Source organism: Phoenix dactylifera, unplaced genomic scaffold (assembly GCF_009389715.1).
Source record: "Phoenix dactylifera cultivar Barhee BC4 unplaced genomic scaffold, palm_55x_up_171113_PBpolish2nd_filt_p 000162F, whole genome shotgun sequence".
Taxonomy (NCBI): Eukaryota; Viridiplantae; Streptophyta; class Magnoliopsida; order Arecales; family Arecaceae; genus Phoenix; species Phoenix dactylifera.
The window spans coordinates 23,079-49,500 of NW_024067705.1; the positions used below are offsets into that span (position 1 = coordinate 23,079).

Here is a 26,422-nt window from a genome sequence, read left to right on the forward strand (position 1 = left end):
TCAAACACCCATATTTCATTCAAAAGTAATTTTGGAGGGTCAAAAAGTATTTTCTGGCCCATCATAAGCTCTACTAAATAGGGCCTTAGGTTCTGTTTGGCAAAACTGTTGGCAATAGAGTTTTTTGAAATAGAGCTTTTTGAAATAGAGCTTTTATAAAAAGCTATTTGCTCTTAGGTAACTACATTTTTAAAGTGTTGCGAGACTTTAATATGTGTTTGATAAACAAACTGATAAAGTACTTTTGGTATGACAAACTAACCATAAAAAATTATAAAATATTATACAACAGAGCATAATAAAATATAATATATATTAATACATAAATATATAATATATTATAATATTACTGTAATGTAATATAATATTATTATAATATAGTAATATAATATGGTATACTATAGCTCGACGGTTGCAGGCTATCCTTCATCGCTAACATCACGACCTACTGTTTCAAGTTGCGAACCTCTAGTGTTGCCACATTGAAGCAGCTAATGTACTCTCTGAGGGACTTCCTCTCCCTCTGCTTGATGTCTTATAACATATCTGAGCCGCATTGCCATCTTCAGCTAGAGACGAAGTGCATCATGAAGAGGCGGGCGAGCTGCTCAAAGAAGTGGATAGACACGGGCCGAAGCTGGAAGAACTAGAACCGAGTTGCCTTACGAAGGGTTGCAGGGAATGCCTTACAAAGCACGATGTTGGTGGCTCTATGCAGCATCATGAGAGCCTTAAAGCTCTCAAGGTAATCCAGAAGATCCAAGGTGCCGTCGTACAACTCTACTTAAGGCATCTTGAACCAAGGTGGGACCGATTCTTTCATAATCTACTAGGTGAAGGAAGGCTCCAAGAAAAAGTTGAGGTTGTGGTTCGCCCTCAGAGTCTATTCTTTGAGGGCCTGAATCTGCCAACCCATCTTCTCGATTTTTCTATCGAGGTCAGCATCTCGCTAGGGATGGGGATCCACATGGCGAGAAAGCAAGAGACTTAGAGCGAAGACTTCAATGGAATGAGGGCTTGGAGCACACCGTTTTACATCCCGACCATGACTGCTCCACTGGGTGTGTCGACTTTGGGAAAACGGCTCCAAGTCCTAGCCTCGGGAGCGGTGGTTGACTAGGCACATAAAATTGGCGACTGAGAATGATGCTAGGCTATCCAGAATTCCGAACGGATTGGCTCCGGTCACGCCACTGCCTACTACAGACTCTGGATAAGTAAGCGCCTGCACCTATTGGATAAGTAAGTTGAAATACTCATTATCCACAAGCGTGGCAGGCTGTTTAGGCAGAGTAGGCTATTTAGGTAGAGCACAACACTGCGAAGCATGCGATAAATCGCGGGCTCCTCGCAACTCATTCTAGCTCACTCTTCCTTCGATTGATGTTGATGTAGTTGGGGGGGGGCGGCATCCTCTAGCACCATTCTGTTGCCGCTGAATCCAATCCAAGGTTAGGGCACGACTCGAACAACCCTGAGTTCGGCTGAAAGCAAGTGGAGTAGGCTGGTTGAAAATGTCGAGCACTGAGCTCCTTCGGGGATGGCCTACAAATAAGTCCACTTGTTGGAGAATTTTCTGTGTAGAATCCTTCGATGCTTAAGTTAGAATAATGAGGCAACAATATGGAAGAGAGAGAATTATCGCACGTGTGTAATGCGTATATTGTGTAAATAATACCTGAGGTCCCTCGGGTGCCCCTTTATATAGGGGAGCCTGCTTTGTCGTTACTTGAGCTGATATGACATACACTGATGGCCAGGTAAACGGCCGGTGGTACGACTGCGGCATAGAGCCAGTCTGCGTGAGCGGCATGCAGTGCAGGTCTGGAGCAAAGCATGGTGCTGCTACGACTGCGGGCTGCCAGGGCTGTTGATTGTTGGGACTGTCAGTCTTTATCGATACGTGCTGATTGTTCTCCTCGCTGATGGGCTTCTTGGCTAATGGTTCTTCGGTTGTTCGGCTCTTTGGCCGGGGCCGGAATTATTTTTCTCGGTTTATATCCGAAGTCAAGAAGATCGGTCTTATCCGAGGTTGAGATGACCAATATTTTCTCCATCAAACCTAATATATCGATACAGATTTACAATAAAAGAGAAGTGAAACTGTAACGTAAAAGCAGTGGTCCGAGTAGCAGAGAATCAGAAAAACTTTCGGCCGAATGAAGTATAAAACCTGTCACCCATCGACTGCAAGTACATAATAGATATCAGCTGGAGCAAGGAACAGCGTATTTGACTGAAACCTTGGGTTATTTCTGCTATTATTGAAGCTGAATTCTGATAGATTGCCTCCATCATCTCTGTAATGCCGCACCTGATGCATCAACCTGCAAAATTGCTGCAAATTCGGGCATTAGATTGGCAGAAGATTGGAAATGAATACCACCCAGCCTTGCCCTATTTGCCAAATAATTTGCAGCATAATTAGCTTGACGATATATGAACTTAACAACAAACATTTGAGATGTTCTCTTCCATGCCATAATCCTGAAAGATAGGATGGTCTTTTACCCTTTTAGTAAGCCAAGTTACCATCATTTTAGAATCACCCTCACCCACAATTGCTGTACTTTTAATTCCATTACAACAACCTGCACCTTCAGCTAGGCAGCAACTAACCAATTGAATAATGGTCCTATCATTATGATTGCTTGTGACAATATTTTTCTATCTTCCCATAGAGTTATTTGCCTTTCCATTTTAGGTGTTTTCTGGAAAGATCAAGTTATGCATGTATCCATCATCTATGGAATGTTTGTTTATTTATTTTGGTGGAAACCGGACTCTCCTCTCAAAATCATGCCTTTGCTGTGAGCATTTATGGGACGCTCAAATCACACCGGGACCATCTCAACCTGGCACATTACACATAGATAGATATAGGTGACTCATTAATGGCATGGAAAATTGGGTAGGAAGATGATAGCCAATTGAAAAGGTATCTTAGGGCCTGATAAAGAGCTCGTTTGGTCCACGGAAAGTATTTTTTCTCTTAATAATATGATTCCTGAGAAGTACATATCTGGAAAAAGAATGTCTGGGAAAGTACTTTTGGCATGTTTGGTTGATAATAGAAAAGTGACAGATTTCTAAAGTACTTATGTTTGGTTGACCATCTACTTTCTTCAGAAAGTTATGTGTAATTCCCATTATACTTTTAATAAAATTAGGTCTTTAATACTTCTTTAATGCTGAAGTGCTTTTTTAGAAAAAAATAAAAATGAAGTGATTTTCGGCACACGGAAAAGTAACTTCTAATGTTTAAAATAAAAAGAAAGATTTTTTTATTAAATATAGAAATCATATTTTCATGGGAATACAATTTTTCCGTTTCTCTCATTTGAAAACTCTAACCAAACAAGAGACATCTCATTACTTTTCTGTTGACCACACTTTCTGTCTTTCTCTTTTTTTTTTTTTTTTTGAACCAAACGAGCCCAAAGTGTGTGAAAAGTACATTGGGCCCAGAACCGCTAACTTGGCAACTCTATAATCAATCAACCCACCATATTTTGACAACAATTCTGTCAGTTGACACTAATCTTTTCTTGTCGCATGGCAAAAAAGATTGTTCGTTTGCACTTCACTGGAGCAGCGTGGCACTTCCCGCACTAACCAGTCATAATGGCTCATCTCATAACCTTAACACTTGAGGTCTCTAGTAGGTTAAAGGCTAAGAAATACCCCAATCCAAGTCCAATTGCACTTGGGACAAATGGTTTCATGCGGAACATGACGAGCACCCTCTTAGTTTCCAAAATATAATAGTTGATTTTTTAAGTGAGTTTTTAAAGTTGATTTACAACCTAAGAAAGCATGCAAAGATCTGCTCTGTAATGAATTTTGTGGATGGGTCTCTGGTCCTTAATTCTTGTAATTCCTATCCAATCATGACCATGGTTTGCATGGTTAAATCGCCAATAACCAAAATTCACCAAAAAACATTTTAATTTTGATGATATTGAAAAGCATCATTATTCACTGTTAAAACAAATGAAACTAGGATTTCTCATTTCATAATTTACTAATCCTATCATATTATGCACATCTATCATGTGATTAACAGATTGACTCCCAGATACAAATACCATGACCATGTCCCTCACCTCAATCCAACTGCAACCAGGTGCCTTCTTAACCCCTTGCTCCATCATAACCCTCCTAACCTTCTCTGCTTCCCTCCATTGCTCACTGACACAATACAAGTTTGATAGCATCACATAGCCTACCTCTTTCTGAGGCTCCTCACTCACCAACTGCTCTCCCAACATCTTCCCAATCCTCATATCCCCATGAACAGCACATGCACTAAGCAAGGCCTCACATGTGTCCATAATCCTGTCACTAACAACCCTTGAACAACTGCCAAGCAACTCACCTGCCTCTTTCAAATGCCCAGCTCTCCCAAGCATGTTGATTATGCAAGCGATATGGTCTGCATCTAATTCGATCCCATGGACCGACTCCATCATCCGAAGGAAGTCTCTACCTTGCTCGAGAAGACCGGCGTGGCTACATGACATCAATAAACCTATGAAGGTAACCTTATCAGGCAAAATGCCACAAGCCAGCATGTCTTCATACCCCTCGAAAGCTTTCGTAGCCAATCCATGCAATGCAAATCCAAAAAGCATTGCGTTCCATGATACCAAATCCTTCCTTAAAATGCCATCAAACACTTGAATTGCAGCTTCAATATCCCCACATTTGGTATACATGTTCACTAAGCCATTCGCCACATAGAGATAAGAACTGAAACCGCAACGAATCACGCAGCTATGTGTCATTCTTCCATTTTGTAGAACTGCCAACATTGCACATGCATAGAGGATGGCGCCGAACGTAAAATCATCAGGTGTAAGGGAATTCCTCTTCATGTCAATGAAGAGAGAAAGGGCCTCTTCCCCATACCCGTTCCTCACAAACCCAGATATCATTGCTGTCCATGAAACAACGTTGGTCTCTGGTGCCTTGAGAAACAAAAGAAGAGCTCCATGTACATCACCAAACTTCATGTTAGCATCAATCATAGCATTCCATGACACAAGTGTTCTAGTCTCCATAGACCCAAAAGCCTTCAATGCATCGTTATGGAAGCCAAATTTGGCATAAAAACTGAGCACTGAATTGTTAACCTCAATGGCAGCATCCCATCCCCTTTTATAAATGAATGAGTGGAACATACGACCAAAGCGAGGGTCTGAAAGATCAGAGCAAGCATTCATGAGGCTGCCAAACGTGGTGACATCCCCTTCCACACCCAACAATTGCATCTTCTTGAACAAACATATCGAGAGTTCGATCTCGCCCAGCCAAGCATAGCCCATAATCAGAATATTCCATGAAATTGTCATTCTAACGGGCATTGCATCAAACAACTGATGCGCGTCATCCAACTGTGCCGAATTCACATAGCCATAGAGCAGGGAGCACCATGAGACCTCATTGCGTTCTTCCATTTCCTCGAACACCCGTAGGGCATCCAAAGGGCAGAAGCACTTGCCGTACATGTCGAGGAGAGAATTGGAGACCGGCAGCGAAGAGCGAAGCCCGAGTCGAAGGAGGAGGGCGTGGAGCTTCCTTCCGCTGCTGAGGTCGTGCAGGTCGGCGGAGGCGGCGAGGCCCGCGGTGAAGGAGAAGGAGTCGGGCCGAGCGCCGCATGTTCTCATGAGGGAGAAGAGGGAGAGGGCCCGGTGGGGTTGGCCCGAGCCGGAGTAGGCAGTGAGCATAGCGTTCCAGGAGACGGTGTCCTTCTCGGGCATTTCGTCGAACAGTTTGCGCGCGGAAGCGATCCGGCCAGAGCGAGCAAGGCAGACGAGCTTGGAGGTGGTGGAGATGAGGTCCAGGCGAGTCATCGACCAAACATCGGTGGATGGATTCAGCTAGAGATCAAAACCAAACCGATCTATTCACCCATTCATCCCGTGCTCCAACGAACGGTGGCATGCACCAGTGTGGGTGTGGATACACCGCACACAATAATTTTTCTAACTGAAGTCCGATCTGATTTGATCAAATTAAAATGAGTCCAATTGCAATCATGATTTTGGGTACATTTAACTCAAATGAACACCTAGTCTGGCCCAGGCATGAACCCTAATTATGCTGGGAAATGAATGGAAATCACGACTGAAATAAACTATATTAGATTCCAATTAACTAAGAATCAAGTCAAATATAAAGACGCATATCTGTAAAATATTAATGAATTGAATAATTTGTCTAAAAACATGGAGCATAATTCAAAATCTGGAAGTGAGTCAGGCATGAAGTAAACTTAGATCTGACATGAACTAAAGTTATGAAACTGGTGTCATTTTAGATTCAAGATCCCACATTATTTAGTGTTTGGTCAGACATGAATTATGTTGGGATTTTAAATATTGACCTAATATTCAAATCTAACGGATACATACTTAAAATAAATAATTTTCAATAAAACCCTGGCATACAACCCGAGAGTCTTGTTTTATAAGGTTTTCCTTATTACCTTATTACGAGAAAGGTACTGAAACATAATTCCAAGATATCATGGGTTAGTATGGGGAAACCTGCATAATCTTAATTCATGTTGGATATTGATGGTATTCAAAAATACAAAAATATCTTAATATCCTTGGAATGTAAATCATATCATGGCATTTTGATCGTCAATTTTAGATAATTATTGTCAAAATTTAAATTTATGCATTATTTATTTTATCACATTATATCTTGGATAGGTTACTAATTCTCAATCAGCTTAATAGAGGGCTGTCTATTAGTTACGGACCTAAAAACATATGGTTCTTCAAAAACTTAGTATATGAGTTGTGAGTTAGCAAATATGTACAACTAATTAACTAATATATAAATACAATAAGCAACACAATTAATAGTATCACAAACATAAGAATTGATAGTAGTTTGGTGCCAAATATAGCATTTACATCCACTCCTCAAGGCTTCCTTCTTACAAATTTTCAAGCTACCATTCATATTACCATGAATACATACATAGAGTACTACCAAACTAAACCCCTAGCTTAACCCAAACTAGTCACTTCATTTTTCAGGCATAAATAAGCCACTATACTCCATTTCAAGATCTGGATCAATCTATGCTTAAGTTTCAACTCCTTTTGAAACTTGACAATACCAAATACAATCAAAAGGAATAAGAAAATTTATACAAATAATTGCTCCTTGTTTGAACTGATTTGAGCCCTTTTTGGCATGCTTGGTATGTTGGAGGGAAGCTCTTAATTGTGCGCTTCTAGATGGAATATCCTCTTAATGCACAAAAAGTGGTGGTTGAAGGTTAATCGATGTTGGACATTTACTCTTTTGTTTTTCCTACAAACTTTTCAATATTCTTACTCTCCAATTGAACGTAGAAGCATTTATATCTTCAATAATGGCCGGAAGAGCTTTTTTGACTGTTAAAGGATTAAAAGTAGTCATTGGAGGGAATTAAATGTGAACTTTGTTCGCTGGAAAACTAGCCATTGAGCATGCACAGAATGGTTGACACCTAGTCACTTAGGGTACACTCCTAATAGGCTAGGGTCAACTCATGTTTGGATGGAGTCGGTTTTTGTTTGGCTGAAAATCATAGTCTTTTGTGTTCATCCTAGGGCCATCCTAAGATCCTTTTGGCATTTTGAGGTCGACTTCTCACTTATAGGGGTCAAATCTTAAAGTACTACAATTTTAACCTCTTATATTTTACCCTGTGGTAATTCTAGGTCGGCTCCTACTTGACTAGGGTCGACTCCTCGTTTATGCCTGTTGACTCCTGCATGCTGGTATCGACTTCTGAAGTGTTGTGGACAGCAAGACTCTGATTCACCGCATGGCACTCTATTGAGATATCAGATATTGGAGCCTCATGTTTCATTGTTGACCCAAATGGTAGCAGAATTGAGATATGATATCCCTAACATCAGATTCTTGGTGACCAGTCAATATAGAAGGGTGGCAGACATCGAGGGGGAGACTAGATACTTACAAGCATCCATCAAAAGAGATATTAGCGAATTCATTGCAAGTGCTCAGAGGATCAACGTGCAGATTATGGGGATCCTCAGAGAGGTTCAAAATCAAGGCACCCGACGAAATTCTTCACTACTTCGGCTTCCATTCTTGTTGATACACTTAGTTGCTTCATTCAAGAATTGAGAGCTAATCAAGCCTATCAACTTGGTCCATCTCGTCCACCTCGCTCTCCTCCACTAGGATTTAGAGGCAGAAAATCTACTATCCATCGCCCATATCATGGCCCATCCTATTCCTCACCGTCATCATCATCATCCGCCTCCTCCAATGAATCTAGAACTTAGGATCTTATCTTTATTCTCTATTTTTGTATAGATCTCTAAATTATTTTAAATTATTCCTAACTCCTATACCTCTTTCTCTCATTTTGAAAGTTTCATAGCTAACTGCAAAAAGTTATGAAAATATTCTCTAGAAGCTCATACATAAGATAGAAAATTTCATCCTAAGCTACCTCAAGAGTCGACCCCAATATTGTATCGAGTCAACCCCAGCACACTATCACTGACGATGCACCTTCCCAAACCGACTCAAACAGATCACGAGTTGACCCTAGAATAATCTTAGAAGAGAGACAACAAGTCAAAAAATTTATCACATCAATGAGTCGACCCATAAAATACTCAAGCCAACTTCAATCCAACAAGAGTCGACTCCAGAAAGAGATGAGTCGACCCCTCAATGGCCATAGAGAAAAGGCAGAGAGCTGAAAAAATCATCCCATTGGTGAGTTGACCCATAGAATTTATGAGTCGACTCTAGTCAAACTAGAGTTGACTCTAGAAACAGTCAAGTCGACTCCAAAACAGCCACAGTGGAAAGACAGAGAGTACTGAAACTTAGTCCATTGAAGAGTCGACCCCTAAAAGCAAAAAGTCGACCCCAGTCATCCAACGAGTTGAGCCCTAAACTGAGAGAGTCGACTCTACAAATGCCATGGACGAAAGATAGAGTGCAGCAAAACCAGAAGAAAGCTCAAGATGACTCATGCAAATTACGAGTCGACTCTTGAAAATCTCAAGTTGACCCTTGATAACGGCGAGTCAACTCCTCTGTGCCTAACAACTGTAGCAACTAGTTTTTCTACGAGCCTAAACAGTTGTTTTCATTCATTATCATAGCCACAACTATAGTTTAATCCAAGTCTCATACCTCTAGGGCCTCAATGTTGAAACAATTAATGTACCAACTAAGCAAGTCATCTTGCTTCTACTTGATAGCCACCAAACTCGTTGAGGTCTTCTTGCTTCTCCTGCTACTGATGAAGTGGCCAAAGAACTGCTAGCTGAGTTAATCAAATGAACTTATGGACCTAGGTTGAAGACCTAAATACCATGACCAAGTTGCTTTCTTGAGAGTGGTAGGAAAGGCTCGGCATGTGATTACTTCCGAGACACCTTGTAGAAGCATATCAGTTTTAAAGCTCTCTAGGTGATCTACGGGGTCTGAGATGCCATCATTCTACTTCAATTACATCATCTTGAACCTCGAAGTGAGTGACTCCATCATGATCTCCTTCTTGAAGGGAAACTCGTTGGTGAGCTCGAAGTCTTCAAGCATCTCCATCCCCTTCCCTTTCAAGTTCTTCATCATGGCTTCAGTATTTTTGTCCATCTCCTCGATTCTCCTATCAAGGTTGGCCTCTTTCATGGAAATCTTTCTACGTTGGCTTGATAAAGACTCCCTAGGACTTAATCCATCTTTGAGCAAGTTAGAACTTGGCTATCCTGGCAGGTTCCTTTGGAGCTTATTGGACGAGGTTGGTTTCTATTTTGTGTCGGTTGGTTGGGCTGGTCCTGCATGTTGGATTGAGGATTGGTTCTCAATGGAAGTAGATTTTGCACCATTATTGTCAGAGCTTGTACCTGTTGAATGAGTAGATTAAACTACTTGTCAGATATGATAGTCGCAAGTTGAGGAGCTGTTACTGTAGGTTAAGGGGCCAAGCCATGAGAATCATGTGACTCAAGCTGGTTATCCTGCTGAGCTTGCTTGCTACATTCAATATGGTTGTTTCTTCTTGACTTCATCCTTCTAGGTCTTTCTTTGTTCCAATAGACGATGCCAATCCGTTGCTGCCCAAATTTGATCTAATGATCTAAAGGGTTTCAATTGATATGCAAGGTGGATGAAAAGATATTGGCCTATGCATAGGAAGAAGGCATAAAGTCATCGGAGCTGATTTGGCCAAAGGTCTTGTGATGCTTAAATCAAAGACAGAACTTTGGAGAACAGTAGAGAAGAAGAAGAAGACCTGAAATAAAGACACAAGTATTGTATGTATGCAGTTCGTACCTAGTACGTCAAGCTGCTTTTTTTAGATGAGGTGTCCTTGTCCTACCGGGTTGAATTCTAGAGTTCAATGTCAAGTGAAGGGCTAACTCTTGACTTTCGTTATCCGGATCAGTCCAAGGATACAAGTTCGACTGAAATAGATTTCCTCGATGCTATGTGTTACCTCATAATTGGTAGATCAAATTTGAGCCATATCACCTACCATCATTTAACACATCTTTTTTATGTAATGGCTTGCTTATTGCATGTTGTGATAGGAATGACATGTTATGAAGCATCTTGCATCTGAAGCTTCTAATCATAGCTTGGTCGCACTTGGCATTGCATGCATTGAGGCTACTCCTGATGTTGCTACTCTTTGAAAAGAGAATGCAGATCGTCTTTCTTCTTCTGTACAAAATGGGGCTCAGTTTTGTCTATGGAAGATAGTGTTAAATTTTGTTTGCTGAGATGGCCTATGTAACTAGAGAAATGTCAAAGCCATGTGGAATCAAATTCTGTCACTCCGAGCAATAATGCTAGTGAAAATAGGGAGGCTGATGCAAATGTTGATTGAAATGACAAGAAGGAAAAATATTGATTGATAGGATGGTGACCCAATGGATTGATTTTGGTTAATACAAAATATTTGAGCATGTTACTAATAATCGTATGTTGTTAGAGCAGTTAAATTGTTCTATAGGGCAACTATATGTATTTGAAGAGTTTTAGAAGCTTGGAGAAGCATTAAAATCAAGGTCTCAAAGTTAGAGAAGTGGTTGACAAGTTTTGTGGGGTTGTTCAGTTGAGGAGTCAATCCTAAGTTGAGTGGAGCCAACCCTTGGAAGACTACAGACTTAAACATAGAACCATTAAAATTTAGGATCTCAAGAGTCGACCCCAGCATGCAGGAGTCCACTAGGACTAATCAAGAGTCGACCTCAGCTAATCAGGAGCTAACCCTAGAACTGCTATAGGGTGAAAACAAAAGAGGCTGAAATTTTGGCATTTCAAGAGTCTATCTCCATAGGTCAGGACTCAACCGCTATGGTCAGAAATTGACCCCAAGTGGCCAAAAGTCGACTCCCAAATGGCATAAGGTGAAGACAAAAGACTATAGTTTTTAGCTATTTTAGGAGTCGACCCTGCTGATCAGTAGTCGACCCCACCCGATCAGGAAGCGACCCTAGATGACTAGGAGTCAATCTCCTCTATACGTGAATGTTCCGATGGCTAGTTTTCTAGCAAGCACAATTCATATTGAAAGCTCCCCAATGACTAGTTTCATCCCTTTAATGGTAAAAACAACTCTTCCGGCCATTAGTGGATATATAAGTAATTCCACATTCAATTGCAGAGTAAGAGAAATCAAAGAGGTTAAAGAATTTGAAAGAAATATAAGAGAGAGCTCGAAGTCTAAATTGATACTCTTTACCAACCATTTCAAGAGCATAATTTAAAGATTTTCATTTGAAGTATGCTTCTAGAAGTCCTTCCTCCAACAAATCAAACATGCTTGATTGGCTCATTTCAGCTCATTTAGAAGCATTCATTATATTTATTATTTATTTGTTATATTTCTTTATATTTATGGGTGATAAGTTTCTAAGTGTGTTGAAACTTGGGGATAGATGATCCGTGCTTTTAAAACGGATTGTAAAGGCTCATCCGTGCTTGTGAAACTGAGTAACTAGCTTGGGATAAGCGAGAGATTGTGGTCGGTGGTATTCAACATTTGTGCTCTTGGAAATATTAATAGTGGATTGAAGTTCTTAAGGATGGGGTGCCTTGGGGAGTATATGAAGGTGCTAGATCTGACACCAAACTACTATAAAACTTTATGTTTGCGATGCTATTAATTGCATTATTTGTTGCATTCATACATTAGTTAATTAGCTGCATATATTTGTTATCTCATGACACATATACTAAAAAATTATTTTTCCACTGCACATACTCGAAGGATTTTGAAAAACCCAATTTATCTCCCATCTTGGATTCCAAATTTGGATTCCAAATTTGTCCCGACAGGTTGCTGCAATGTGTATTGTGACTGGTTGCTGTATGTTATTGCTTCAAATTTTAAATTTAAAATGAAAAGTTACAGCAGTTCTCCTGGGACTTTAAAAAACTAGTTGGCTTTGTGCATTTACGAAACTTCGGTGTTGTATATGATTTACGGGAGTACCAAGAATGGGTTCAATTCTTTGAAGCCACATGATAGCACTATGTGTGGGTTGCTAGGTGGCGCCAAATTTGTAATGAGCTTTTTCCTTGGGTTTGCAGTTGGTTGGCGTCTGAGCCTTAAAGGATGAATAAAGTGCAATTTTGCATTTTGGAACTATTGGTAATTAAGGCCACAGGGACCAATTTGGGATCAGCCTTGCCTTTTAGCCTAAACAGGCTTAAATTAGGTCCGTCCGGTTACATTTTAGGTTGTGTTTGGGTCTAAGCCCGGATCAGGCTCAGACATGCATTTCTAAAATATTTTTGAGTTTAAATCTAGCAAAAGTCTAAAAAATTTCGGACCGGGCTTGGATGAAGATGAGGCTCAACTTGGATGTAGATACATGCCTAATACTATTTTTGTAGATACATGCCTAATACTATTTTTGTTTACTCTCCATTAAAAATTTATTTTATTTAAAATATTATATTAGAGTTGGGCTTATCAATCGAATAGCATGATCTCTGGCAAACATTTTCCTCTTTAATTTTTTTTCTCCATTACATAAACATGGCTTCCCTTTGGAACCCAAAATCCCATCCAAATACATGACTATTCTCACTCATTCCACTTTCCCTAGGTTCTTCTCCCAATCATCAATCTGATATAATGACCTTTCATAGCATAACCCCATTCCCGAGCGGAATGACAGCCCTCAAAGTGCTTGCCAAAAACACAAACAGATCTCCCATGCCCTCTAGATCCCCGATAAATTCCATAATCCTGCTACAAAAAGAAAGAAATCTTCCCCCTACCTAAGCCGCCAAAATGGACGGCCTCGATTCATACCACGAAGATGGTCGATCCGTGTGCCTCCGTTGCATCCAATCACATAGCTACTTCCTCACCAGATCCTGTCCCCCCAGATAAAATCCCATCGCATTCCTCCCTTTCTCCATTCCAGCGATCCAAGGGGCGTTCGTTTTTGTGGTAAGTCTCGTCGCCTGACATATGTCGACCGCCGAAGTAGCCGATGATCAGGCACTCCCCGCCGAGCCGCCGGCGGAGGTCTCGCCGGAGCCCAAGCCCAGCGAGGAGAAGCCGTTGAAGGAGAAGAAGCCCCGAGCTGCGAAAGCCTCTAAGGAGAAGGAGCCCAAGGCTTTCAAGCAGGGGCGGCCCAATGCATTTGGAGGCCTAAGGCGAACTCACTAAAAAAGGCCTTTTTTAAAAAAAAATAAATTTTTTTTTAATAAGTGTAAAATACTTTAAAATCTTATTTAAAAAAAATTCTTCAAGCTTTTTGAGATGCAAAATTACCAACCAAACTTAATTCTACCAACTACAATTAATTCTACAAAATTTGGCAATACGAGTTACAAGCACATTTGCAACCCGTTATAACTGTAACATAGAAAGGATAACATTCTTTAAAAGAAAGAGCAGACTAGCACTCTAGAAGAAATTAACAGATTGTTTGAACCTTACAATATTGATGATATTTGAAGAATCTTTAACAGATTGTAAGTGCAACAGAAGAATCTTACAATATTGATGATATTTGAACCTTAACAAATGAGAGGATTCATTAACAAAATGTGAAGTCATTAAATGATAGCAGGCTTTCATAACTAGAAGTTAATAAATCACAGTGCACCACAATCCAAATTTAGATGACAAAGTACTGGGCCTTAAAGAAACCTAAACAAGATAAGCAAGTCAGAACTACAAACCAAAACTGGAACAAATATTTTGCTATAACCTAGAAGAATTGTTTTAACTGCAATTGCAGAACCTATTGAATATATGACAATAATCATAGTGTCAAATAATGGCTGAAGCTGCTAATGTGTGGATGAAGATTAAGGTCCTAATTTCTAAGTGAAATCTAGAGTAATTAGGAACTTTGGGAGCTTTAGCTAGATTCTCAATCAGCAAGGACCTTCTTGTTGGATCTGCATTAGTATTGCCTGAGTGGCAGTAGCAATTTATATTATGACGAAAAACCAACATCATAACCTATGAAGCTCTTTACTTTCTCCAAAGCTAGCATTCTATTTTTTGGTTCATAAAGAACAGCGAGGATAACATCACATTCACATGTTCATACAAGCTCCAAATCCTCACAGTCAAACTGTCAAACAGATGGCGTGCCTTCAAAACTACTAAACAGGGATAACAGCTTAACAGATAACAAGCTCCAAATCCTCACAGTCAAACTGTCAAACAGATGGTGTGGCATCAAAACTACTGAATGGGGATAACAGCTTAATAGATAACAAGCTCCAAATCCTCACAGTCAAACTATCAAACAGATGGCGTGCCATCAAAACTACTAAACGGGGACAACAACTTAACAGATAACAAGCTCCAAAAAAGTCCAACAGGCATTCCGATACCACCAGTACATGCATATGAAATTCAAACAAAAAAAAAACAAAAAACCTTGAACTTCATAAACATGAAACAAGTTAATCAAGGAACTTGGGTTACTGTAGCACAATAAGGAAAGCATGTACTGAAGTCTTTACAGGGAAATATCTGAAGAGCACCTGCCACCTAGAGGCTGGAGAGGACGGCGAACGGGCGAAGGACGGAAGAAGTGAAGAACTAAGGAGGATGGAGGAGGAAGTGAACTGTGAACCGAAGAACTAGATAGTAGGAACAGGAAGGAAGAACCGAAGATTGAAGAAGAAGAGTTTAGAACTTTAGAGGGCCCCGGATTCTGGTTATCTGGGAAGACTGGGATTCTAGTGACTACGGCGGATGGAGAAGACGGGTTATGGTGGTCCTATGGGCTATGGACGGCAGCCGGCAGGAGGACAGAGAACGGGCTAAGACATCTGGATCGTAGCCTCGTAGGCAGCAGGCAGCTATGCTGCCATGCTGGAGCAGCTCGTAAGCTTCCGAGTTCCGACTTCGACTCGGTTCGTAGGCAGCTATGCTGGCTCATAGGAGACTCCCGGAGGCCTTCCTTTGGGCCGAGGCCTTAGGCGACCGCCTCAGTCGCCTAAGGCTTGGGCCGCCCCTGCTTTCAAGTCCGCTGTCCCTTCCCACCCTCCTTATTTCCAGGTTTGAAATTTATTCTTTCTGTCTCCAATTTGATGATTTCTATGTTCAAAGAAATTTGATTATGATTGCCGATTTGTTCTCGGTTTTGGTTGTTAATTGTTTTAGATGATCAAAGATGCGATCTTGGCGCTCAACGAGAAGACTGGCTCCAGTCCCTATGCCATTGCCAAGCACATGGAGGAGAAGCAGAAAGGGGTCCTACCGGCGAATTATAAGAAGGTGTTGGCCATCCAATTGAGGAATTTCACTGCCAAGGGCAAGCTTGTGAAGGTGAAGGCCTCCTTCAAGCTATCGGAGACCGGGAAGGAGGAGGAGAAGAAGAAGCCGGCGAAGGAAAAGAAGAAGCCGGTGAATGAGGCTGTCTCTGCTGCGGCTAAGAGGAAGGCCCCTGCTGCCGCTGCAAAGAAGTCTCCGAAGCCTACAAAGGCTAAGAAGCCTGGGGTTAATAAGACGAAGAAGGCCACCCCTGCAAAGCCGAAGCAACCCAAGTCCATCAAGTCCCCTGCTGCAAAGAAGGCCAGGAAGGCTGCTGTATGATGGTGGAGATGGATGATCTCTGGGACTCCGTTCAACGTTGTATAAATCCTTGGTTTAGTTTCCTATGTACTTCGTCTGTATATTTTGGCTGTCATCGCTGAGAGTTTTTGCCTTCTTGTAGGATACGCTTATCTTCTCTGACCGATCTCGTGACGAATGATAATGGAACCTCAATAATATGGGTTCTGTGAAAGTTTGTTCCTTTTGATACTGTGTAGCTTGATGTTCCCACGGGGTTTGGGATGGTCATCACTGTGGGCAATGCAACTGTGGCAGAATCTGCTGCGTTTTTATTTGTTTATTTGATTATTTGTTCTCGAGAGAAACTTTCTGCATGGGTGACTACGGACCGATGTAGTTTGTGGACTCGACAAACGCAAGCCGAAGTCCATTTCGTGACCGCTTCGTGTCTGGGCTGGCCCAAGTCTTAAGCGACCCAAAGGAAGGCCTCCACTCTGCATGCTTCTGTTTGGGATCGCCATCGCCGAAGCTCGTCGGAGGCCTACGAGCTGCTCCAGCCTGCCGCTGCCCATCATAGGATTCATAGATTAGCTGCCGCCTGCCAGGCATCCAGGTTTGGCCTGGTGGCCAACGGGCAACGGACAACAGGGCTATAGAGCCCTACGCCCCTACGATCCATAGCTGATAGCCCGTCTTTTCCAAGACTCCATCCGCTGTCCTTGGCAGCTTGGCTCGGCCGAAGACTCTTCTTCGGCGAAGAGTTTAAAACTTTAAATTCTAAATTCTTCTTCATTCTTCCTTTCCTAATCGGCTAATCCCTAGTTTCTCCTTACTCTTCTTCGGTTCTTCCTGCTAATCCCTAGTTCCTCCTTACTCTTCTTCGGTTCTTCCTTCCCTAATCAGCTAATTCCTAGTTCTTCCTTACTCCCTAGTTCTTCCGAGTTCCGTCCGCGGTCCATCGCCTGTTCGCCGTCCTCGGCAGTCGTTCGCCAAAGAGAGTGATGAGGGAATCACCGAATCAAGGAGGCGGCGTCGCCGGACAGCGTCTCTTCTCCTTCTCGGCAGTCGGCCCAGCCCTTCAGGCTCCATCCATGCCGGAGGTGAGCTTCCGCCTTTACTCTTTAGAGTGTTCTGTTTTCTTTTTTTTGCTATAGGTGTTCTGTTCTCTTCCGCCTGATGGGTTATTTATTTTTGTTAATTTATTCTGATTCAGTATATTGGTTCAATACCTCAATGGTTCTCTTCCTCTGTTTTGTTTTGTAGCGGGAAGGAAAATTATAGAGGTCTTGGGGTTTATTTAATTGTTTTTTACACATATCCAGCTTTTTTGTTGTTTCCCCTCGGGTAGGTAATGCTTGAAATAACTGATCTTTCTAGAGGAGCAAAATTAGACTCAAGAGATTGAATTTGGCAACCAGCCTCTGAATGAAAAAAGAACATTTTACGGCCGATCATCCCGTTGTTATCCATGAAAATCATGCAACTTTCGGAAATTCTCCATATAGAAGAAAGGAGGGAAAAAAAATAAAACAATAAACAATAAAACAACCACGCCTGGAAATTACACTCCTAAAATGAACCAGAGAACAAGATCACAAAGCAAATATCTATACAACTTCAAACCAAGGGCCTCTTTTCTTCTTCTTGTTCTCGAGATCCTTGCTGCTGTTGCTGCTGCTGCTGTTTGAATTTACGAGGAATAGGGTCTTTGTATTCTGGAAGAAGTTTCAAGATGATCCCCATGGAGATCAGTAAAAGCCCGGTGCTGTGCTGCCCCGTCAATGACTTTGTGAATATCAGATAAGATAGCAGTAGTGTGACTGCCTTCCTCGTTGTAGTTTCCTAACAAAACATGAACACAGGAAAGACTTAAAATATGAATCATGTTTCTAAAATCAGCTGCACTGATGCTACAAGATGTCAAAAGAGAGACTAAAAATACTGAACTGTACCATTGCAGTAGTTGCTGCCCCAAAAATTGCAATGAGGGAGAGCACAGAGATCTGACACACAAAGGTGGCCATTGCTTCAAACACGAGCACAGCATAGACATATAGATGCTGCATCCATTAACAATGAGAAGAGACTCTCATCAGACTAATAGTGTCCAGCTTTACATCTTCAATTACAAGCGATCCAAATCAAGCTAGCATTATTCAAAGAAAAAACTACAAAGTGTTTCCCTTTGAGTATAAATATAGCACACAAACACAGACGCATGGTTGCATTATTATTGATTCGGAAGACAGAGAACCTGCTGTATAAGTGATATTTGTAGGGTTTCTTAACTTGGATTTTGTTGGTTGTTAAAAGTATTCGTAGGTTTAACGGGCATATGACATTCCGCATATTTTTGAATAAATTTTTAAAATATTTTACACTTATTAATTTTTATTTTATTTTTTTAAAAAAATGCCTCCTTTAGTGAGTTCGCCTTAGGCCTCCAAATGCATTGGGTCGCCCCTGCTTCGTGTATACGTAGCCATACTAACTTTTTTTAATTTGAGCAGAGGAATAAAATAACAATAAAAAAAAACTATTGTTCATCGACGATACGCTCAGCTTATCAATTCAAGCCATCGGTTATTCAGAATAGCGCGACTGAAATTTGAAGTGTATGGTTGGATTCGGATGGGAGAAAAGAACACCACTGGACCCTAATTGTCTTTTTCCCCCCGCACTTCGCTTTAGATGGGTCAATACCCTCCCCCAACACTTCTATAGAATAGGGCATCAGGTGCAAGTTGGAAAGTTGGTAGGTGGGGAGGCAGATTGGTTAGGTCAGTCTTGAGTTCGATCCATGTTTACCTATTTTTCCATACCTTGGTGTGTGTTGTGGTATTGCGGTGTCTGGAGCGATAGTTCAGAAGCTTTCTCTAGGGGCAACAGGGAGGCAGCAGGGGAGTTTACCTTATAGCATGGGATATTGTTTGTCAGGCGACTAGCAGCGGGAGGTTAGGGATTTACTCCATGACCGAGTGACGAGAGATACTCTCGACCAGGCTGGCAGCCAGATTTTTTTTGGAGTCAGAGAGTCTTTGGGGCACTTTGATGAGAATAGTTCACTGTTGGCGGAAGCCAATGTCTCGGGGACTCATTCTGACTTAAACAAGGGGTGGGTCTTTACCAACTTCAAAATCCAAGATTTAGGGAAGAAAAAAGAATTTGCTCCATTTTGCTCAGTTGGGGAGCGGGGGTACCCTCGAGCGGTGGCTGGGCAGTGATCTTTGTGGTAGCGGGGGTAGAACTCGGAAGGCTGGCCGGGGTTGTGTCCTTCCGAGCGGACGAGGTCGGCTCGGTGACCGAGGGCTTGCGTGGAGGCGACATTGCGACCACGGGCTTGGACGTCACTTCTTCATTTCTCTGCTTTTTGGATGGCCCCGAGTGAAGGCATATATGTCGAACGGATTCACAATAAACAAATGGAGATCTGGCAGATTTGATAGAGTTTCGCACAGGGCATTGCAACTCATTCATCTGGAAAGAGATCTATGTCCGTGCCTCGGTGGTACTGCCGGAGATCAGATGGGAGATCGAGGACAGGCAGGCCATTGACATCCTAGAGGATAGTTGGTTATTTGCGATGCCATTGAGCAGCTAGCCCAACTTAATTGATGGGAAACTTCTGAAGGGGCGCAAAGTATGTGCTCCTAGCCGACGACATGGGACGAGGGACCTCGTCCGACGGGCTTTCGAGGATAGGCTAGTTGAGCGAGTCTTATTCTTGCCGATTTCTGCTAGTGTGACTGAGGATAGGAGAGTCTGGAGCATGACCAAAAGGTCAATGGTGAGGACCCTGGATTTACTTCTGGTGGTCAGGAGGTCTCCGGCTCGACAAATTGATGGGGGTTGGATCTGGAGGCTTCTCATCCATCCACGAGTTGCCCTATTTGTCTGAAAGGTGGCATGGGGGTGCCTACCTACTAGAAGCCTCCTAGCTCGATGAGGGATGAGCTTCTCCCCAAACCGTGCAGACTGCCCAGGTAAAGAGGAGTCTGTTTTTCATGTCCTGTTCGGTTGCCCGAGAGTTGCTTAGATCAGGGGGGCTGTTAAGAGCCCCCACGACCCTCAGCGACGGTGGATGGCTCCTGAGGACTTGCTGCAATTCCTGTAGACTTCTGCGCAATGTCTGGGGTGGGAGGAGTCAGGAGTCAGGGCTGCCTACCTAGCCTATCACTGTTGGCTAGATAGGAGCGTCCGGATCTTCGAGAACATTAGTGTACATTCGAGACAGGTGGTGAATAGGGCACTTCTCTAGGCTGTGGAGGTCCTCTGCCCCACCACACCATCGTCCCTTTGGATAGCCAGAGAAATCTGGGGGCCCCTCTTTCGCTCTTGCAGTGCCCAGAACCGTGTTGGTCTCAAGGGAGCCCCACTCCCTAGTTGTCTCAAGGTGAACTTCAATAGGAGTGTTGACAAGGGGGTGTATCAGAAGGTACGGGCTTCGTCATCAGAAACCACGAGGGCAGATTGGTAACAACAATTAGAAAAACCTCCATCTGGCACATTTCCCAATCTAAGGATTGTTTGTCAGGTCTTTCCAATGTCGGGGAAAGGATCAGCAGCAAACCACCTTTTTTTACAAATGATTGTGATTATGGAGTTGCACAATCCTTAGCTTGCACCGAGCTCAGAGCTGCATGGGAGGGTGTTACCTTTGCAAGGCGAAGACTGAAGGCGGACCACATCTTCTTTGAGGGTGATTTAGCCACGGTAATCGAGTGGATCTGGGGTCGGGGTGTCGATTCCAGACCGCTGCTCTAGGACATCCGTAGACTCTTAGCCGAGTGTGGACTATCACGAGCTTTACACATCTTCAGGAAGGCGAATAGCGCTGCTAATTGGGTGACTTCCTTCGCAGCCTACCACTCTGGTGGCTTTGCTTGGGAAGACCTTGCATTGGTTCCTGTACCCTTGCTCTGGTTTATCTTTCTGATTCAGTTGGCTGCACTCACAACCGTCGCGTGTAAGCTACTGTTGTACCAAAAAAAACAGACTTATCCCTTTCGCTCTCCACTTTGCCCCTTTCTTGTGCATCCGCCACTTGTCTCTGTAACACCCCTATTGTTGCCTGTCCTCTGCTCCACCGATTGATTTAGCCAATGTTGGAGAATGGTCTCTTGCTCTACCGAATGATTAGCCGCTGATGGAGGATAGTGATAGTAGTTGACAAAGGATAATTATTAATAAGAAATCTAAATTCACTTATGTTAGGGTTAAACATAAAGGATTTTATTTTTATTGATCCCTAAAATTAATTTTTTTGGATTCTAAAATTAAAATTTTATGCGGATTTTATTATTTTATTTTTATATAAATTTTTTATTAAAATTTGATTGTCCATATATGTTATTATTTATTTTTATACAGTTTGCATTATCAAAAATTACAAAATTTTGAGATATTTTCTTTCGCTCTTCCACTATCTTCCACTCTCTCTCTTCTCTCTCATTTTTTTCTTCTTCTCCTACCATACGCGATGCCCTCTAGATCCTCCCCATGAACCTAGCATCCTCTCCGCCCTCTCGATCCTTCGCATGGACCTAGCATCCCCTCCGATGCTTGCGTTGTGGACTCATTGGCCTCCCCTTCATTGCCTTAGCATGTGTTTGTATTTAAAACTACTTGTGCACAGTTGATCGAACGCAGACAGTCAGCGGCTAAAGAAAGCAACGCCTCTATAAACGGCATGCTTTAGCAATGGCATTGGTGGGGTCATATAAAATCTTAAAACAAAAAAATTATCATATAGGATCGATATTTCCCGTATTGGAAATTCTTGGTTAGACATTCTACCTAGACTAATGAAAAACCGTCACGTCAGCATTCTGCAACCAGCTCAACCTACTGCGCCTTAAATAGGTTAACTTTCGGACATGCAAAATTAAATTTGAAAAATTTTCCAATGCAAATTTAAAATTAGGAATGAAAATTGTGAAGTAAAACTTTTGTCAGCATGGAAAAACCGAGCTACGCCTTCTTCTTGGATCACGTCTCTTATGTGCTCTCCACGTACCACCCAAAATCCCATCGCTATCCTCCTCCAATGGCTCTGTTTCCTCATTGTTCACACTGCATCCATAACGAATATAGACTGAGTAATAATAGATTGTTAGAAGGAACATCTTTTGTGGGCTAAACAAGAAGTTCTGAAAGGATGTTAACTTTTAATAAAAATCAGTAGGCCGAAATATATGGCTGGTAAGCCAAGTTATACTCGGCCAATAGGCTGAGGTATTTTGACAATCGAGTAAAAATGCTCAGTTACTAGTCCAATTATTACTAGAAAGATGCCAACTTTAGGACCAAGTATCAAAAAAATTAAAGCAAGTGGAAATACCAAGAATGTAGACCAATATACCAAGGGTGCATGGTATGCTAAAGGTGTAGATCGATACGCCAAGGTTGCAAGCAGATATTCCTATCGATTTAGATCCAAGGGTGCAAGCCGATTAACTGGGATGTATACCCAGAGGGGCAAAAGTTATCGACCTGGGATGAGGCCTTAATAGAGCAGAGTTCTAAGATGGTGGCTACCCAACTATTACCACTATCCATGATGTGAGAGTAGTAGTTAGATACCTACCATGGGTGGAAACAGTAGTCCATGTGGTACACAATAGAAAGAACAAGTATCCAAAAATGAATAGTGATACCGATCTCTCTACTATGATATGAGAGGAGGATAACACTATCCATCAAGTATGGCAATGATGGCTATGTGCACACCTTAACAAAGACAAGTATCCAACATGAGCAATAGTTCCTGTCTTTCCACTAGATGGGAGAAGAAATGAAGCAATATCTACTTTGACAATAGAGGCTATGTAGCACACAATAATGAGGACAAGTATCCAAAGATAATATTAGCATCCATTTTACTAGTTAAGACAACTTATAAATATCAGGGTTGTAATCGTGAAGTGTTGACCCTAAAGGGTTGATTTTTTATGATACTAAACAGTTGAGTCAAAAGTTCACTAACCAATTATTTTAAGTTTAAATAATTAATATCAGAAAGCAAGAAGAAAGCTTTCAGTTGCTCTCAAATGAAGATGATCTATCTAAAGCTCCACATCAAGAAGTTGAACTCTAAAAGGCCAAAAAATATTTTTTGGAAGCTCACAAACAAGCACAGAATATTTCATCCTGAGCTACCTCAGAGTCAATCCCCAAGCTTGCAACGAGTCGACCCCGACATACTATTGCAAATCAATTTTAGTTGATTGGCTTGAAAAATCAATTAGGTTGATTGTGAACCCAAAAAATAATCGGTGTAGGTTTTGGTTGATTTTTTTGAGAAATCAAATAAGTTGGTTGTGAACCTGAAAAATAATCGGTTGAAGGTTTGGTTGATTGCCTAGAAAAATCAACTGGGTTTTGATTTCAAACTCAGAAAATAATTGTGTTGTAATTTGGGTTCTAGATTTATAATAAATTTTCAAAAAGAAAGTCTTGAAGAGTGTGGACGTAGTTGCGGGGTTGGCACTGAAATTATTATAAATCTTTTGTATTGCATTATCTGATTTGTTTGCTTTTATCAGTTACTTATCAGTTTTACTACTAAAGTTTATATTCTTCTATCAAGTATTTAATTCCAACTGCATCTACTTAAAGTTTTTGAAAAATCCAATTCACCCCTCCTCTTGGGCTACATAGCTAGGCAATAAGTGGTATTAGAGCTTGATTACTTAAGTCTAGACCTAATCATCAATGAGTTAAAGATCTATGACAGCCCTTGTTGGTACCTCTATTGTTGAGGGTCAATCCAACAAATAGACCTCCTCTGTTTAATGGCACAAACTACACCTTTTTGAAAAGCACGCATGCACATTTTTATTTAAGCACTAGACTATGACATGAAGAGAGTCATAGCTGATGGACCTCACACACCCACAAAGATTATTGATGGTTTGCCTCTTTCCAAACTCGAAGGAGAATAAGATAAATTATACAAAAAGATGGCTCAGCTTAATGCTAAGGCCATAATATTTCATATTGTTCATTAGATGCTAATGAATTTAATTGAATTTCAACTTGTTTATCTACTAAAGAAATCTGAAATAGGCTGGAGGTAACTCACGAAGGCATTAACCAGGTTAAAGAATCAAAATCAATATGTTTGTACATAATTATGAATTGTTTAAAAATGGAGTCCAATGAGTCTTTTTCTGATATGTTTACTCAGTTTTACAAATATTATTAATGGACTTAAATGTCTTGGTAAGTCATATTCTAATAGTGATTTAGTGAGAAAAATTTTTAGATTTTACCGAGAATATAGGAGGCCAAAGTCACTGTTATCCAAGAAGCAAAGAACCTCAATGCCCTTCCTTTAGAAGAATTGGATGGGTTGACTGATGACTCACGAGCTTTCGATGAGGCATAACTTTGAAGAAGAGGAATCAAAAAAAAAAAAAAAATCATCGCTCTCAATCAAATGCTCAAGAAGAAGATGAGAGCAAGAAATCTGACAGTATAGAAGGGGGTGAGGAAATGACCCTCATTACAAATTAAAGAAGGCCTTTGGCTAAGAGTGAGGAGAGTAAAGAAAAGAAAAGGGCAGCCGCTTATATGCTATGAAGTAAGAAACCAAGCCACTATTAGAACAGACTACCCACTACTGCAGAAAGCTTAGAGAAAGCCAAAGAAGAAAGCATGGACGCTACCTGGAGTGATAGCCACGAATCAAATTCAAAAGAAGAAATCTAAGAAACAACAATCTTATACCTCATGATTCATGAGGATGAGGTAAAATCTGAATCTTTAAATGGCTTTACTGTGAGATACGAGGTTGAAAGTCGGCAACCCCAGCCAACTTCAGCCCCATGCTCCTTTTGGAAGGAGCCAGAGCAGAGGATCGTGATTGTGACCCTCTCCAGCTCCTTCGTGCGATCAGGGTGAAGGCGCCGCGGGCATTCCGTGGCACCCCCCTCCCTCCACGGCCGCGAATTTTCGCTCAGCCACGCGGATTCATGCGGCGAAGAGCTGTTACCATAGGTCTTAAAGCCCCTTTCCTCTTCTCCTAAGACCACTCCGAGCCCTCTCTTCTTCTCTTCCTTCTCCTCCCTCTCCTCCCTCTCCTTCCTCTGCTCTTGCCTCCCAAGTGGCCGGCGTGCCACCCGGCAAACACCACCACCGATTTTCCCATGTTTTGAGATTTGTTTTCGCCGTTGGAAGCACCACCAAACACTGCCGCCGCTGCCGCCTTGACCGCCGGATCGAGCAACCGCGGCCGAGATCTTCCTTCCGCCGCCTCTGCCACCACCGGTAAGCTCCCATAAATCGAGATCTTCTCGATTGCTTCTCGACCTCGGCCACCGCAGCGGCCGCCGGCCGCCACTACGGTCGGCCTGGCCGTCGACTAGGTGACGGCCCCGACTTGCCTAGGCCGGCCACCCAGCCGGCCCTTCCCTCCTCCTTCTGGCTCCCTTCTTCTTGATTTGGGGAAAGGCTGGGAAGGAGGAGAAGCCCAATCATGGGCTGAACTGGGCCAACGTTGGGCCCTATCCATTGCAAGCCCAACTTGGGCCCCAATCTATCTGGTTGGGGCCCAGTTAGGCAGTACCCCTTTGTGGGCCCAACTGGGCCCAGTTCAGACCCGAAACCCAAAATCAGTTCAGACCTTGAAGCCAAAATTCGAAACCTAGTTCAGACCCGAAACTCGAACCTGTTTGTCCAATAAATAAAATTTTGCAGTTAAGCCTTTGACAGTATATATTCACAAAGAGTCTTCTGCAATTCATGTTTGATTCCTATAGGAAAGATTTATTACCTAAAGGTCTTCAAATATATTATTTAGTCCCTTCACTCAAGTTTTATTATAGGAATAGTACCCTATAATTAAGTATTAGTCCCTCCAATGAATTTTATTGCATAAATAATTCATTTACAGGCCAACTTTGGGGCCCTATGGGCCGGATCTACGTGGGCCCATTGGGTCGTATCCGATGTGGCCCTATCGGGTCATGCCCATTATGGCCAACTCTGGCCCTACTGGGCCTTGTCCCAATAATATTATTTTGGTTTTGCTTAACTCTGAAATTAACAAATAAATTAATTAAATTTAAACAGGTGAACTCGATCTACTTATCTGAAGTAGGATTAAGGCGAGAAGAGGTAAGTACATTTCCAAATTATTTGGTAAATAATTATTAGTGGATTAAATTTTAAAATATATTTGTATTTAGTAAAATGGGTTTGGCATGTTAAATTTTATTGAAATTTATGTTATATGCTCTGAAATCCGTAAACTATGACTGGGCATTTTATGAAATCTAATTTTTATATATATGTATTTCAGCATGGCTATGACCTATTCTGTCTGTTGTGGCCCCGCCAATGAAGATTATACGTTGGACCTGTCGACTTGTAATC

The 26,422-nt window shown here is 41.8% G+C and overlaps 2 protein-coding genes and 1 long non-coding RNA gene across 4 annotated transcripts; 1 reads left to right on the plus strand and 2 right to left on the minus strand.

Moving 5' to 3' along the window:
- Positions 1–3,649: 3,649 nt before the first annotated feature.
- Positions 3,650–6,293, minus strand: LOC103697574 (pentatricopeptide repeat-containing protein At2g36980, mitochondrial). Its single transcript, XM_008779464.4, has one exon. The coding sequence runs from the start codon at positions 5,853–5,855 to the stop codon at positions 3,975–3,977; it is 1,881 nt and encodes a 626-aa protein (XP_008777686.3). The 5' UTR covers positions 5,856–6,293; the 3' UTR covers positions 3,650–3,974.
- A 6,708-nt stretch (positions 6,294–13,001) lies between these two features.
- On the minus strand, positions 13,002–15,498 carry LOC113461354. Its single transcript, XR_003383580.2, has 2 exons — positions 15,028–15,498; positions 13,002–13,697 (listed from the first exon to the last, which is right to left on the minus strand). It is a non-coding gene; the product is annotated as an uncharacterized LOC113461354 (long non-coding RNA).
- Positions 13,057–16,289, plus strand: LOC103697573 (histone H1-like). Of its 2 annotated transcripts, none has more exons than XM_017840702.3 (3): positions 13,057–13,645; positions 15,515–15,547; positions 15,653–16,289. In XM_017840702.3, the coding sequence occupies exons 1-3, from the start codon at positions 13,490–13,492 to the stop codon at positions 16,082–16,084; spliced, it is 621 nt and encodes a 206-aa protein (XP_017696191.1). In that variant the 5' UTR covers positions 13,057–13,489; the 3' UTR covers positions 16,085–16,289. The 2 variants fall into 2 exon arrangements, with proteins under 2 accessions (XP_017696191.1, XP_008777685.1); XM_008779463.4 differs by having other exon boundaries at positions 13,285–13,636; positions 15,506–15,547.
- Positions 16,290–26,422: the final 10,133 nt, after the last annotated feature.